The 14,895-nt window shown below is 49.0% G+C and overlaps 1 protein-coding gene across 16 annotated transcripts in view; it reads left to right on the top strand.

Annotated features, from left to right (window-relative positions):
* Positions 1 to 14,895, top strand: part of ACACB (acetyl-CoA carboxylase beta) — a 71,985-nt gene that overhangs the window by 10,527 nt on the left and 46,563 nt on the right. For 13 of the 16 annotated variants that reach the window (XR_014518402.1, XR_014518403.1, XR_014518404.1 and 10 more), the window contains 8 exons: positions 6,773 to 6,905; positions 8,034 to 8,172; positions 8,253 to 8,362; positions 9,099 to 9,180; positions 10,006 to 10,104; positions 11,107 to 11,216; positions 12,196 to 12,306; positions 14,544 to 14,753. Coding sequence is in view for 7 of the 16 variants with exons in the window: in XM_083470895.1 (XP_083327021.1) it covers positions 6,773 to 6,905; positions 8,034 to 8,172; positions 8,253 to 8,362; positions 9,099 to 9,180; positions 10,006 to 10,104; positions 11,107 to 11,216; positions 12,196 to 12,306; positions 14,544 to 14,753 (994 nt within the window). In the remaining 9 variants the exon portion in view is untranslated. Of the gene's footprint in view, positions 1 to 3,418; positions 3,593 to 6,772; positions 6,906 to 8,033; positions 8,173 to 8,252; positions 8,363 to 9,098; positions 9,181 to 10,005; positions 10,105 to 11,106; positions 11,217 to 12,195; positions 12,307 to 14,543; positions 14,754 to 14,895 lie in introns of those variants that run through there. The other 3 variants (XR_014518409.1, XM_083470900.1, XM_083470899.1) reach the window with 1 other exon arrangement.

Below are 14,895 nucleotides of genomic sequence, written 5' to 3'. Positions count from 1 at the left end.
CAAGAGGTTTTCGTTTTGTGCTGCCGCTTTTCCTGGGAAAACCTGAATGTCAATCTGCAGAAAACCCAACTGGAATTTGTTCCAATTCAGCAGTAGGCAGTGGGTTTTCCAGGAAAAGTGGCAGGACAAAAGATGAACCTCTCTGACCCTTGAACAGAAATCACAGGAGTAACAGAAATGTGGAGGAGCCCTTGCCTGTGCCAGCTGCATAGCAGAAGAGGCAGGCACAGCTCCCTGCTTCATGTTCGTAAAAGTGAACTGTTAAAGCACCCGACATTTCCTAACAGCAAGGAGTGGTGAGTGAAAAGAGAGAGGAGCAGCGAGTTCAGATCTTGAAGCTGATGGAACTGTGTAGATGGGGCAGAGGGAATGGCCTGTTTGTTTGTTTTTCAGACGAGAAATTATTGTTGCTTATTTATTGAATTTATATCCCTCCCTTCCTCCCCCCCCCCAAAGAGCCCAGGGTGGCAAACAGATGGGCCATTTAAAACAAAAGCAAGCTAAATGTTTTAAAACGGGTAAAAACAGTCTAAAAAGAACTACAATTGAAAACATCTAAAATCAGTTACAGTTAAGAACATTCCAAAAGCAGTTAACCAAAAAGATAAAAACATTCTTCCACCCAGTGATCTTAGGGTTGCCTGGAACAGTGAGAGCCAGTGTGGTGCCACTGTTTGGAGTGCTGCTCCAGGAGCTGGAAGACCTCAAACGAAATCGAAATAATACAACAAACAGAGATGCAGGTCATTAAAAAGGTGAAATATTTAGGAATATGGATAACCCCTAAAAATATAGACCTATATAAGAACAACTATGAGCCAGTATGGAAAGGAATAAGAAAGGACCTCGAGGTGTGGGGAAAAATGAAACTGTCATTCTGGGGGAGGATTAATACAATCAAGATGAACGTACTTCCCAAAATGTTATTCTTATTTCAGACTATTCCTGTAATTAAAGGAATTAAGATATTTAAAGAATGGCAAGGAGTAATATCTAAATACATCTGGCAGGGCAAAAGGCCGAAAATTCAATTTAAACTGTTAACAGATCGCTTCTTCCCCGCTGTCCCCAGACCTCTTTTGAAGCAAGGGGAGATCGCTTCTCCACGCCGCCCCTTGCTTCAAAAGAGGTCCGGGGACAGCGGGAAGCGGACCTCTTTTGAAGCAAGGGGCGGCGGGGAAGAAGCGATATTGTCCCTGCAGCCCCAGGTCTGGGGACAGCGGGAAGTGCTTCCCGCTGTCCCCGGACCTCTTTTGAAGCAAGGGGCGGCGTGGAGAAGCGATCTCCCCGCAGCCCCTTGCTTCAAAAGAGGTCTGGGGACAGCGGGGAAGAAGCGATCTTCTCCCTGCAGCCCCAGGTCTGGGGACAGCGGGAAGCGCTTCCCGCTGTCCCCGGACCTGGGGCTGCAGGGAGAAGATCGCTTCTTCCCCGCCGCCCCTTGCTTCAAAAGAGGTCCGGGGACAGCGGGGAAGACCCGCTGTCCCCGGAGCTTCCGGGGCAAGCTTCGTTTTGCGAAGCAAGCCCATAGGGAAATTCGTCTTGCGAGGCAACTCGAAAACGAAAAAACCTTTCGTTTTGTGAGTTTTTCGTCTCGCGAGGCGTTCGTCTTGCGGGGTACCACTGTATAATGAAATTAAAAAAATTTTAAGGTATACATTTGAAAAAAACCCCGAAGCCTTTTTGTTAGGAATATTAGGAAGGGAAATAAAGAATAAGGACTTCAAATTGTTCCAATATGCAGCGACGGCAGCAAGAGTCCTTTTGGCCCAAAATTGGAAACAACAGAAAATACCGACAGTGGAAGAGTGGAGAAAGAAGCTGTTAGATTACGCTGAGCTGGATAAATTGACTATGAAAATTAGATATTTAAAAGACCAAAGGTTCATCGAGGACTGGGGGAAATTTGTGAAATATCTGGAAAATATAAGTGAGGGACAGATAACGCTAGTGGGGTTTAAAAGAGCACTGAAAATATAGTAGTATTGTCTAATGAGAAATAGAATCTAAGGGGATATAGTTGGACAATATAAATTATGGAATGCGTACTATAAAAATGTTTATGGATGATTTGTGGAGAAGCCGAAGGAAGTCCAAAAAGAAAGCAATCTGTGAAAATAAGAAGTGGAATCTTATGTTTATTTTACTTTGTTGTAACCTAATAAAAATCATATATGAAAAAAAGGGGGGGGGGAAAGACCAGGGTTCGAATCCCCACTCAGCCATGAAGCTCCCTGGCTGACCTTGGGCCTGTCACTCAGCCCACGCCACCCCACAGGGCTGTTGTGAGGGTGAAAGGGGGGAGGGGAGCATTATGTACACCCCCTTGAGCTCCTTGGAGAGAAAAAAGGTGGAATATAAAGGACATCAATTAATAATCGCAATTCTTTAGTCACCAAATGCCTGGCCAAGCAGGAAAGTTTAAAAATTGCTCCTGAAAATAAATAATGATGGACGCAGACGCCCCTGACTAGGGAGGGCATCCCTGAAAAGGCTCCCTCACAGGCTGGTGAGAATCGGAGGGCCTCTGGTGGAGCCACCACCAACCAGTCAACCAATCGTAGGGTCCGAGATGGTTGGTAATGTATTCCAGATACCCATGGTCTATTTATTATCTGGTGTTTCAAAGATCTATATCCTGCTTCTAATTTTTTTTTTAGAGAACCTCTTCTGAAGCAGTGTCACACAATAAGCCTTAATGTCCACAAGGACACATTTTATTTTTAAACGCAGGCAAACACATTAGCTACAAGTTGTTCCCAAAGCCTTCCAGGGTTGCTGATAAGCGGAGGACAAAAGGCCTGATTAGGACAAAGGACTGTTTCTTTGGGGGGGGGGGCTTGCCTCCCTCTTGCTGCTGCTCTCCTGTTGCAAGGGGGGGGGGGACTATGTAGAAATGGTGAAGGGGCTTTGCAGCCCTGGGGGTCCCTTGCGCAGGGGACTCTTGGCAATGAGGAAGGTGACAACTTGGATTTCAGTGAGAAGCAAACCCCGCATGCCTTCCGTGAGTCTGTCAAGCCAGTGGTGGAGTCCAGCCAAAGTGTCCCATCTGTCCCGCGATGAGCTTTCTGGAGGTGCCTGGCTGGTCACTATCAGAGAGCAGGTTTCTACCCCACGTTTTTCTCCCAGAAGCTCAAGGTGGCCCACATGGTTCCATCTCTCCTCACCTCGGCCGAGGGGCCGTGACCTGCCCAAGGCTCTCCGGGGTACTAATCCGACACTAATCGGACTCAGTTCTAAGTCCTTTTTTCGCTGCTGCCCACAAGACCTGGGGGCTCTTTGGCTTCGCGCCCCCCCCCCCGCCTAGGAAAGGGTTGCTTGTGTGTCTTTGGGAGAGGAGAAGCGCCCCGACTCCGGCCCGGGACTTCCTTCTCTGCCGCCTCTCGGGGCCGCTTGGCGCTGCTCGAGAGTTTGCTGGCGCTTTGCCCAAAGGGGAGCAACCGGCGGCAGCAATGGAGCAGCAGGAGGCGGCGGCGGCGGAGGACGAGGCTGCCTCGGGGGCCCCAGCCCCTGCCCTCCGCCCTTCTGGGGGGCTCCCGGGCAGGAGGGCAGAGGAAGGCGGAGCCGGGCGGAGCTGCTCCGGGGGCCTTTGGAGGTCAGTCCGGGGGGCGGGCAGGGGACGTGGTCCCCGGGAGAGGGCCGAGACTTGGCGGCTTCGGGCAGGCGGGCAGGCGGAGGCGGAGGCGGCAGCTGCCCTGCTGGGACGGGCAAGTCCTTTCCCCCAGCTGAAGAGGGTTTTCCAGGCACCTGCATGTCCGAAGGGGGACTGGCTTTCTGCAGTCGATGTTTCCCGCGCGGGGTTTCCAGAAGGGCCAGAGGTCAGGTGGGGGCTCGCAGAAGCCCTTTCGTCTGCCTTATTGCCCCCCTGGGTGTTTTGGAGCCTCCCGTGCATTTGGGGAGTGGATTCTCCAGATTCTTCCGCTTCTTCGTTTTCGTCAGCAAAGATTGTGCCCGTGTGTGCTTCGAAAACTGCTGTGGCCGGAAAAGCTCCTAGATGGAGTTTCCCATTTCCAAAACAAAATCCACGTTTCTTGTGTGACGTCACTGTGTTTCCCACCCTTGACCCTTGCTTGCCTCTTCCATTTTAAATCTTTCTTGCCCTCTTCCCTCCCTGCCCGCACTGCGTTTTTCTTTTAAACATCCAGTTTAGAAAGTGGGGGGGGGGGGGGACTAACTTCACAGCATCTTGTCAGGTTAGTTGATCTTCCTTTCCCCTTGCTTTCCCTGCCTGTCATCTAAAAATTGGGTTAAGTTTTTGCTAAAAGCAGAAATAAGCAAAATTGTGTGCACACCTTGGGAGTACATGGGAGACACTGATCCCAGTATAATTTATCCCGATTTATTTTTATTAATGAAGGTTTTGATTTACTTCAATAAACTTATCAATATAGTAAAAATAACATAAGTGCAACAAAGCAGCATAGTATAGAATCATAGAATTGTAGAGTTGGAAGGGATCCTGATGGTAATCTAGTCCAGCTCCCGGCAATGCAGGGATCATCTAGATCATGAATGACAGAGGGCCATCCAACCTCTGCCTAAAAACCTCCAAGGTTATTTATGGGAGAGACTTAATATTAGGTTGGTAAAGTACTTAAGACCATTATGAAAACCAAATTTCACATGGTGCTGTGGAGAGGGAGTCCTTTGTATCAGTATTTCTGCTGTATATAAGGGAATTCAGGGTCCTCCTGAATTCTTTTTGGCACCACACCATTTATGAGTCCCCCCCCCCCAAATTTGCATATTTTTATAGCAAAACAAAAGTTGTAAATTCTGATTTATAAGGCTTTGAGTGTGAGTTGTTTAAATGTGTCATGCATTGCATATTGCATGAAGCAGTTGGAAAGGTGGCTTTAAAATAAATTAATTCCTTAAATATATGTTATTAAGATTCTTTTCTCTTCCCTTCCCCCCTCCCCCACCCCACAAAATGCACCACTCAAAATGTGGGTTTAGCTACTAGAGTCCCACAGCGCAGCCGTGTTTCCCCAGCCAGAGGGTGGCATGGCCGGACGTTTGCCCAGGCCCCTGTCTCTTGATGAGAAGACCCTTTGACCAAGCAGGGCTTCCATTTCCTCTTGCACAGATTATCTGAGAAGGTCAAGTGCAGTTGAAGAGAGCTCACACTTTCCATGTCCCAACTCTGGGGAGGAGCTTTTGAGGGAGGGGCCAAGCCCCAGGGCCCCAGGATCCTGCAGTCTGCATTAGAGAGGGACTAGACTGCCTGCCTCTGTGACAAGAGATTTCAAAGAGTTTACCCTCTAGGAGTCCATGCATGCCAACAAAACTATGGCCTGACCAACTTGACTAAATGACTGAATGGGGTGGAGATACATTTTTCATATTGCTTTGCGACTGCTTATACTTTCTTTTTGAAATGCCAATTAGACCAGGTTCAGATTTGTATATGAAAGGGCACATCACCCCTTCCCCCATCCCCCAAAGGCTGAGGTCACTGCAAGCTGACCATCAAGAGAAATTTGCTAAAGTTACTGGAGATCTGTCTGTTTCTTGAAGACTGAAGAGTTCTGAGAGTGTGGGGTGTTTGTGTTTGGAAATAGATACCCTAGTGGAGTGCTCATGTTCATGAGCCTGTCATTCTTTCCAAGAGGGGATTTCCACTCCTCCTTTTTCTCTCTCTTCCCCCTTCCATTTTTCATTCTTCTTTTCCAGCTGGCGCTCAAATGTTCTGTGGCTTCTGGACTGCTCAGCGTTCATGGGGGGAGCCAGCGGTGGGAGGAGTTTCCTCTTGTCTTAACTCACCACCTGTGTTTGCTATCGGAAGGAGTGATTATTAATTTTTATCTTGATGATTAGGCTAAATTCCCAGTCAAAACTGCCTCACTCACTTTTTGTCCTTTGCTCCGGAGGGTGTTTGTTGCCCCCCTCCCCGGCCTAATCTTGCCCGGCAGCTGCATTTCTGGGAGGACTGAGGCCAGCCCTGCAAGGACTTGGCGAGAGAGCAAGGAGATAGCAGCAAGGAGCAGAAGCTGAGTGCCAAGCTGCCCTCCTTTGCCTCTCCTTAGTTAGGAGGGCATACGGAAGGTGAGAATTTGGGTAAGGATTGCCTGGGTCAGGCCAAGTCTTGCTTAACCCAGCCTTCTGTTTCCAGCTCACCAGCAGCAGCAGCCCTCCTCTCCTTGTGCCCAGCATCTGGCATTATTTGGTGGTATGATGTGCTTGCACATGGAGGCTCTCTCTAAGATCTCACTTCCCTTTGTCACCTTTTAAAGCCACCATGTAAGCTAGTCATCATCACTGCGTCCTAGGGGGGAGAATTCTGCCACTAGGTTGTGTCCTGAATAGGCCACCAATTTGTTTCACTGTGGTGACATTTCATTCACATAGAGACAGAGCGAAGGGAGTCTTCCTGGTCTCAAACCAGCAGCCTTGAGGCTGGTGACTCTTTGCTCTTGGCACTGCATTGGGAGAAGACCTGCTGGGTGTCCTTGTGGTCGAACACAGACAATTTCTTCTGCAGCTTTCAAACGAGTTCTCCAAAGTTTATAGATCACAAACACATTTCTGAGCCAGCCTACACTTGGTGAGTCATTTTGGTCTGAAAAGAGGAGAAAAACAACAACAAGAAATGTGGAATTATTCAGTACGTGCCACCTGGAGGGCAATTCTGGTTCGCCCTTGATAACCAGAGGAGTGGTGGTTTGAAAGCTTGCTCCTCCTTGAGCTGCCCTTCTGGTTCCAAGGAGTCGCTGCCTGTCCTACCAGGTCAGCCTCCACTCTTAATTTCCCTCCGTCTTCTCACCCCTTCCAGACCCAGCATGTCGGGGATGCACCTGACCAAGAAGGGGCGTGAGCAAAGGAAGCTAGACTTGCACAGGGACTTCACGGTGGCCTCGCCTGCGGAGTTTGTGACTCGTTTTGGAGGAAACCGTGTCATTGAAAAGGTAGCATCCCCAGAGAAGGGTAGCACACCAGGGGGTTTGCGATCATGGCTGGGTTTCTTGTGGGCTTCTAAAAGATATCTCCGGGAGGGTATGCATAGTCGCCCTCTTTTGGCATAAGGTGCAGAGCTCAAATGCAAATTTTCCATAGAATCACAGAGTTGCAGAATTGGAGGGGACGCCAAGGGTCATCTAGCCTAGCCCCCTGCAGTGCAGGAATCACTGCTAAAGAATCCTTGACAGATGGCCATCCAACCTTTGTTTAAAAACCTCCACGGAAGGTTGGGTCCACCACCATATTTGTATCACTTTTCATTCATTTTTCTTTCCATTTTTAAGAAGACCAAGACACTCTTTTGCACAGAGCTTTGGGTTTGGAGGATGAGGTTAGACTATCACTCTCTCCCCCCCACCCCAATTTAATATTCGTGCATTACATGGTTTCATTGTACTAAGCTTTATGGAACCCACCCTGGAACCCCATGGTGAAGGGTGGGCTTAATAAATACTTAAGGGTATATAGTAAGTAGATCATCATCAGGGGCACCAACTCCTAGAGCAGGGGTCAGCAAACTTTTTCAGCCGTGGGCCAGTCCACCATCCCTCAGACCATGTGGGGGGCGCGACTATATTTTGGAAAAAAATTAAATGAACGAATTCCTATGCCCCAGAGATGCATTTTAAATAAAAGCACACATTCTACTCATGTAAAAACATGCTGATTCCTGGACTGTCCGGGTTTAGAAGGCGATTGGGCCGCATCTGGCCCATGGGCCTTAGGTTGCCTACCCCTGTCCTAGAGGCTGAGCTCTTTTAGGCCCCTTCCAATTTTGGGGGGGGGGTGGCCCTCCACCAATCTTCAGTGCAGCCCGAGGTTGAGAACGGCTGCTTTAAAGTGTAGGGTGTGAATGTGGCCCACGCTTCTCTTGTAGTCTTTGGAGGAGGGATTGGGGTGCTCTCCATTCTCCAACTGGAAATCTTTCCAGGATTAGCTGCTTAGATGCTTCAGTTGAGATTCCTGCATCGCAGGGGGTTGGACTAGATGACCCTCAGGGTCCCTTACAACTCTGTGATTCCATGATTCTAACAACAATCAGTAACAAACATTACCTGTGTGTGGTTTCTTCACAGGTCCTTATTGCCAACAATGGCATTGCTGCCGTGAAGTGCATGCGCTCTATCCGCCGCTGGGCCTATGAGATGTTCCGCAATGAACGGGCCATTAGATTCGTGGTCATGGTGACACCTGAAGACCTCAAAGCAAATGCAGGTAAGCAGCGAGAGTGTGGCTGCTCTGTCTCTGCATGCACATTCAGCGCTGCAAATAATTCTACCATTACAATTTTTCAGAGTATATAAAAATGGCCGACCAGTATGTGCCAGTCCCCGGAGGAACGAATAATAACAATTATGCCAACGTAGAATTAATTGTGGATATTTCAAAAAGGATTCCAGTGCAGGTAAGGTCTGAAATGCTCTATCTGCCTCTTTCCTGTTCCGGAGAACAAGACAACAGAACAGTTTTGGTTTGGCGGCTTTGAGGATCAGTTGTTTACAACAGGTTTGTAGCTCTTGAGCTTGCTTCCTTGGAGTGCTTTCCGCAGCCTTTTGTGTTTGGATCCTCCGTCTGTCTGCCATGAAACCTCCATGCAATGCAAAGGATTCCTGGGGACAGATAGAGAGACTCTGCTGGCTCAGGCAGCAGGTGCTCTGGGTGGGGAATGGCAATAAGGTGGCTCTGTGACCCTCTGCACTCTCAACCAGTTTCCCTCCTCGGAATTAAAGCCCTTGGAAAGCCCCTGGAAAGCAATTTAAGCAGTATTCTGGGAACTGTAGTTTGCTAAGGGTGCTGAGAGTTGTCAGGAGACCCCTGTTCTCCTTCCAGAGCTGCAGTTTCTAGAGTGGTTTAATAGTCAATCCCTCTTCACAGAGAACTCGGGATTTGTAGCTCTGGGAGAGAATGCACCCATAACAAACTACATCTCCCAGACTTCTTTGGGGGAAGCCAGGACTGTTTAGAGTGGTATCCCGCTGCTTTAAATGCATGGTGTGAAGGTGGCCGAAGCTGCTCTACTCCCCTTAGGGAGTTCTCTGCTATACGCCTCTCTTGTAGTCTTTGGGCTCTGTAGGGCAGATCTTGAGTCCAAGCAGCTGTTTATGGATCTGAAGTCTGTTTCTTAAATGCTTTCATTGCAGGCTGTTTGGGCTGGTTGGGGACATGCATCGGAAAATCCAAAACTTCCAGAATTGCTTCACAAACACGGCATTGCTTTCCTAGGTAGGCATTCTTTCGTGCAGGGGTCCCTACTATTTTGACAGTGGGCACAACAGCGTCTCCTAAGATTCCTTTGGAGGAAAAATGGGGGTGGGGTGGCTTTTGAAGGTACAATCTTTTTTGCCGGGCTTATTTGGGGACAGGGTAGGTGTTTTGCTTGTTTTATGAGATGTGTTTTTGCCAATTTCTCCTCCTGTGAATTGATATTTTGTGGTGTGCATGGCAGAATCTTAGATTTCCAAAACACTGACATGGGGAGCTGGCTCAGTGTCTTTGAAATGCATGCTGCTGTGTACCTGTTAATACGGCTGATTTCAAGGTTGTTTATGCACTGAGAGATTGCTCTGTGTGTGTCCACATGGATACAAAAATAGACAATTGTCTGCTGTGGTAAATTGCAAAACCGGGGCCACAAGCCGAGCACCGGCTCCTCCTGTGTTATATCCTGTATAGCACTACAGACTGTAAGCTGCCTGGGGCAGGGACCTGTCCTCTTGCATGTTGGTGGCACTGTTAAATGGGCAGGCGCAGGATGAGTCGTGTGCCAACCTGCCTGTTGGAACAGGAGCACTGATGGAGTTTCTGTGGTGCAGAAACTAAAAACAAGCAGCGTGCGGAGCAGGTGTAAGCAAGGGAGCTCTGCTGAATTTCTTGTGGGGCCTCTCCTGGCTGCTTCCTTACGCTCTTCCAATCCTGCCTACAAACGGACGGGCTCTCATGCTGTTGTGCGAGGGGACCATCCGTCCCGTTGGGCCTTGCCCAAGTAAGTACAGTTCTTGATGGTTTCTTCCTGCACTTACCCCAGGACGACTTGTTCTGTTTTGCCAGGCCCGCCCAGTGAAGCCATGTGGGCTCTGGGGGACAAAGTGGCTTCCACCATTGTGGCCCAGACGGTCCATATCCCCACATTGCCTTGGAGTGGAAGTGGTAAGAGAACGTGTGCGCTCTGACCCTGCCTAGCTCAGGCTTCTGGTTGGTGCTCCCCAACAATTGCAGGCCTCCCCTGGTCCCAACTTCACTCTACACATGCCCAGAGGGGATGGGACAGAGTGGAGGTTCAGGGCTCAAGGAGCACGGCAGAAACCAAGGCCTGTTTTTGTGAAATGGAGCCTCTCTCACATTTTGTCGCCCTCCTACCTACCTCTGCAGTGTTTGACATGAGCTGAGGAAGATTAAGTCTCCATTTGTATCTTGTCCAGCATTCTGTTCTCACACTGGCCAACCAGATACAACAACAACAACAACAACAACAACAACAACAACAACAACAACAACAACAACAACAACAACAACAACAACAACAACAACAACTACAACATCACTTCACCCATCTGGCTGGGTTTCCCCAGCCATTCTCAATGGGAAACCAACAAGCAGAACCCAAACACAAGAGCAACTCTCCTGTGGTTTCAGCAGCCATGAATTTGTCCAATTTCCTGGGCTGGTGACCATCTCACTGCCTCCTGCGGGAGTGAGTTCCATAGTTCAACTCTGCGCTGCATGAAGAGGTCGTTTCTTTGGTCCTCTCCCAATCTTTCAACATTCAGCTTCGCTGGACATCCATGAGTTCCAGTGCTTGGAAAGAGGGAGAGAATACTCCTCATGATCGCTATGTGTTACTTCCAGGACTCGAAGCCTCTGAATTCCAGCGGCTGGGGAGCAACCAAGGGAGAGGGCTGCTCCTGGGCTCAGGTTCTGCTTCTGGGCTTCGCTGGGGCATCTAGTTGGCAAGGATGAGATCAGGATGCTGGGCTTGATGCCCCCCCCCCATCCTGATCCAGCAGGGCTTTGCTTACATGCGCTGCCTGGAGGTGATGGACAGGCCCCTGTGGGATGCCGGTCCGGATAGGCCTCTGGTCGGATCCAGCCCGGCTGTTCTTACATCCCTGTGGCCATCACTCTGAGGCTTCTTGATGTGAATGTTTCCAGGTTTGGTTGCTGAGTGGATAGAGGACGAGAAGGAGCAGCCAAGAACCATCACTGTCCCCCTGGAGACGTATTGGCAGGGCTGCGTCAGGGATCAGGATGAAGGCCTGGAGGTAACACAGGTTGAGAGGGGACTTTGCACTTCAGAGCAGGGGTGGCTGACCTGTGGCCCTGCCAGGGCCAGACTAGGACAGAAAATGCCACCCAACTCCTCCTCACTCTGCCACCACCTAAGGCAACTTGAGGCAGCCGGGGGAAGCCCTGAGGGTGGCGGGGGAGGGAGCAGGGGGATGGCGACCGTGGAGGAAGAGGCTCTGGAGGTCAGATCTGCTGCTCCTCCAGCTGCCTCCAGCAAGCAAGCCCTGAGCCCAGTGGATGCTGCCTGACTTGGAATCACCCCTGAAATTGATGGACGGTGGATTCAGGAGAGCCCAAAGAAAGGCCTGAGCAAAACCCCCAGCAGAATTTCCTCCCAAGGCACATTCCAGCTGCAAAAGGGGGGTTTTCCTCAGGGCCACAAGACACCTGAAAAGGGTTGCATTCTCCACACACAGCTTCCTTCTCAAAAAGAAACATTATCAGCCTTGAAGAAATCCTGTGCAATTTAACAGCCACATTGCAGGAAAAATTTGCAACCAAGGTTTTTCCCATCAGCCCTTACTAAGTGAGAGAAGCTGAGACAACCAAGTTTCTCCCTTTCCCACCAAATTTTTAAGCCTTGGGGTTCGGGGCTGAATTTTGATCTGCAGTTCAACCCTGAAACATGAGACATTGAGGAGGAGTGGGGCAGCATTTGTATCGGGCAAAGGTGGTAACTCCCTGGGGGGCAGCCAGCGGCCTTGTTACTTAAGGAGCCCATAGCTCTGTGTGTGTGTAGCTGGGCACTTTTCACAGGGTGAATCAGCCACCATTTTGTACTGAGGGAAGTCTAGGCTGTCCACACTTAGCCTGAGAGAAGCAGAGGCCTTGGCCTCCCAGAGAAGATGGTTCGCTCCGTAGTCCGGGGCTGCGATTAGTGGAGAATGGTCCTTTAGCTCTTTGCCATCTGACTCTTATTTTCCTTTCCTTTTTCTGAAATTTCCTTTCTCTCAGGCTTCCGAGAGAATTGGCTACCCTGTGATGATCAAGGCTTCGGAGGGAGGGGGTGGCAAAGGAATCCGGATAGTGGAAGCGGCAGAAGAGTTTCCCACCCGCTTCAGACAGGTGAAAGCTGCCGTGGTGGATTTATTATTAATTTACCCCGCCCTTTTCTCCACTTAACAATTAAATGTTTAATTGTTTGTTTACGGTTAACTCGTTATGTTAATGTGGCATTTCTGTATTAATTAATTTAATTTCATAGAATGTATACGCCACTTGATTGTAAAACAAACAAACAAACCATCAAATCAGTTTGCAAAGAGAGTTAATAAAATTATAAGTAAAAACAATTCTTTGATGTTCAAAAGATAAAATCAGCAATAAACTGCAATAAATGAATAAAAAATACGTCAACATTCCACATATCTAGGTAGGCTTGTCTAAACAATAATGTTTTTAGCTGGTGCCAAAAAGAGTGCCTGGTGTAAATAGGCAGGGGGTTCCAGAGTGCAGGTGCTGCCACACTAAAATATCCATTTTATAATCTTATAATCCATGCAAGTGCCACTTCAGAACATTTGCAACTATCTGAGGTTTTGCTTCATGTATGAAAAGTTTCCATAGCCAAGGACAAAGCATATTGACTGCTAGGCTCCCTTTTGGAAGTTGAGGCCGGGGTATGTTACAAATACACTAAAATGAAATTCAGATGCTGCTCTTTGCCGCGGGTGCAGAGAACCTCAAGTCTCGGAGCTGAATATGGCTCTACATTGAGTCCTCTCTGCCTGGCCCTCGGGACTCCCCCCAAGTCTCCTTTCTCCACTCCCTCCTTGAGGGCTTTGGCTGGGTGTATCCTGGAACCATGACAGTGCCTCTTGAGGAGAGCTGTGTGGCGCTTGTGTGGCTTGCAGGTAGTCCACTGTGCAATGGGAAAAGCCCCCCCAAGGCCCCACCCACTCTGGCCTCTGGCCCCGCCCACAGCTGGTATGTGGCCCTCAGAAAGTTCTGTTCATGAGGGAATGCGGCCCTCAAGCTGAAAAAGGTTTTCCGGCCCTGCCTCCCAAAAGCTGCACAACAGAGAATCCTTAAACCTTTGGCTTCTTCAGAATATCTGAAAATGTGTTCACATTTATTAAAATTGGCAGATCTGTACTTTGGGCTTTCCTGTGGAAAAAAATTGGGCTTTTTCTCCCAATGCTGAATCCAGATTAAACACATGGGTTGTTTTAATGTGTTCATAACAAACAGCACAAATGTTGCTTCCAGCATTGCCGCCTGCCGTGGAGTTTGCCCTTGGAGAGGCATAAATCATTAACAGATGTGAATCAGTCTGTGACGTCTGCATTCCTTTAAGGCAGGAGTTTTCAGTAGGGTGCAACTGTGACGATTTGAAAAACCACTTTGGTTGACTAAAAACGCCTCTGATTAACTGAGCAGCATTTACTGTGTTTGTTATTAACATGAACATGGCTTAGAAAGGATGCTCCCGGTTCCCTCCTGCACAGGGCGGGGGCCTCTCCTAAGCTGCTGCCGTATATATGTTGCAACAATTTATTTCTTAGTGTTTGGGTTTTATCACATGCACATTCAACTCACTGGCCTCATACAACTACCTGGTGTATATGCAGTCCTATGCATATTTACTCAGAAGTAAATTCCATTAAATTCAGTGGAGCTTACTCCCAAGCAAGCACCCTGGAAATTGTTTGTTCAGGTGATGACTCACATTATCAGGCCAGCTCTCCAGGGTGAAAGCTCTGTTGTGAAACCCCTGTGCCCAGCAGAAGCATCCTGGCACCTGTCTGTACAGTGTGCTTTTGTGCCTCTGTGTTCTTTGAGTTTTGCTCCCTCCCCTGCCCTTTCCTGATCTTCCTTACCTTATGGCCCACACAATTCAGCACCAGTAAACTGTCTCCATAAGCCTCCCCCCTCCCTTGAAACTTCAAAGCACCAAACTTTGGGTGTCTCATAGCCTTGTCCTGTCCTCCGCTCACACCCTTCCCCAGTCCCAACCTTGAGTAATGCTGCTCTGGAATGTACCTGGAAGGCCATAGCCAACATGACTTGGCCGCTGTACTCCATGCTCTGGTAACTTCCAGACTGGCTTGTTGTAATGCATGCATCACTTTCTACAATTCAGAAACTCCCAACTGGCCCCAAAGGCAATAACCAGGTTATGGACTGCTTTGGATTGCTTTGTGTTAATTGGTGGGTTTTTTGTCACCCAGACCCATCTCAGCTTCCCCTCCTATCCAGCTGGTGTGGATTGTGTAGCACTGATTCCTGCACTGCGGGGCCTTGGACCAGATGACCTTTTGGGTCCCTTCCAGCTCCACAATTCTGTGATTCTGTGATTCTAGGTGCAGAGTGAGGCTCCAGGCTCTCCGATCTTTGTGATGAAGTTGTTGCAGCACGCCCGTCACCTTGAGGTCCAAGTCTTAGCAGATCAGTATGGGAACGCAGTTTCGTTGTTTAGCCGGGACTGTTCCATCCAAAGGAGGCACCAAAAGATTATTGAAGAAGCTCCAGCAACTGTAGCAGCAACGTCTGTGTTTGAATACATGGAACAGGTACACACACCTGAGTTTTCCAACAGGGTCATAGCTCTGTGGTAGACCACCTGCCTTGCATGCAGAAGGTCCCAGGTTCCACCCCCAAGGATTCCCAGGTAGGGCTGAGAGAGACTCCCAGTCCGTGTCGACAGCACTAAGC

Source organism: Podarcis liolepis (genome assembly GCF_965112155.1).
Source record: "Podarcis liolepis genome assembly, chromosome: 13".
Classification (NCBI taxonomy): domain Eukaryota; kingdom Metazoa; phylum Chordata; class Lepidosauria; order Squamata; family Lacertidae; genus Podarcis; species Podarcis liolepis.
Note: the sequence above shows the minus strand (reverse complement) of the source record. Positions and strands in the feature narration are given on the sequence as shown.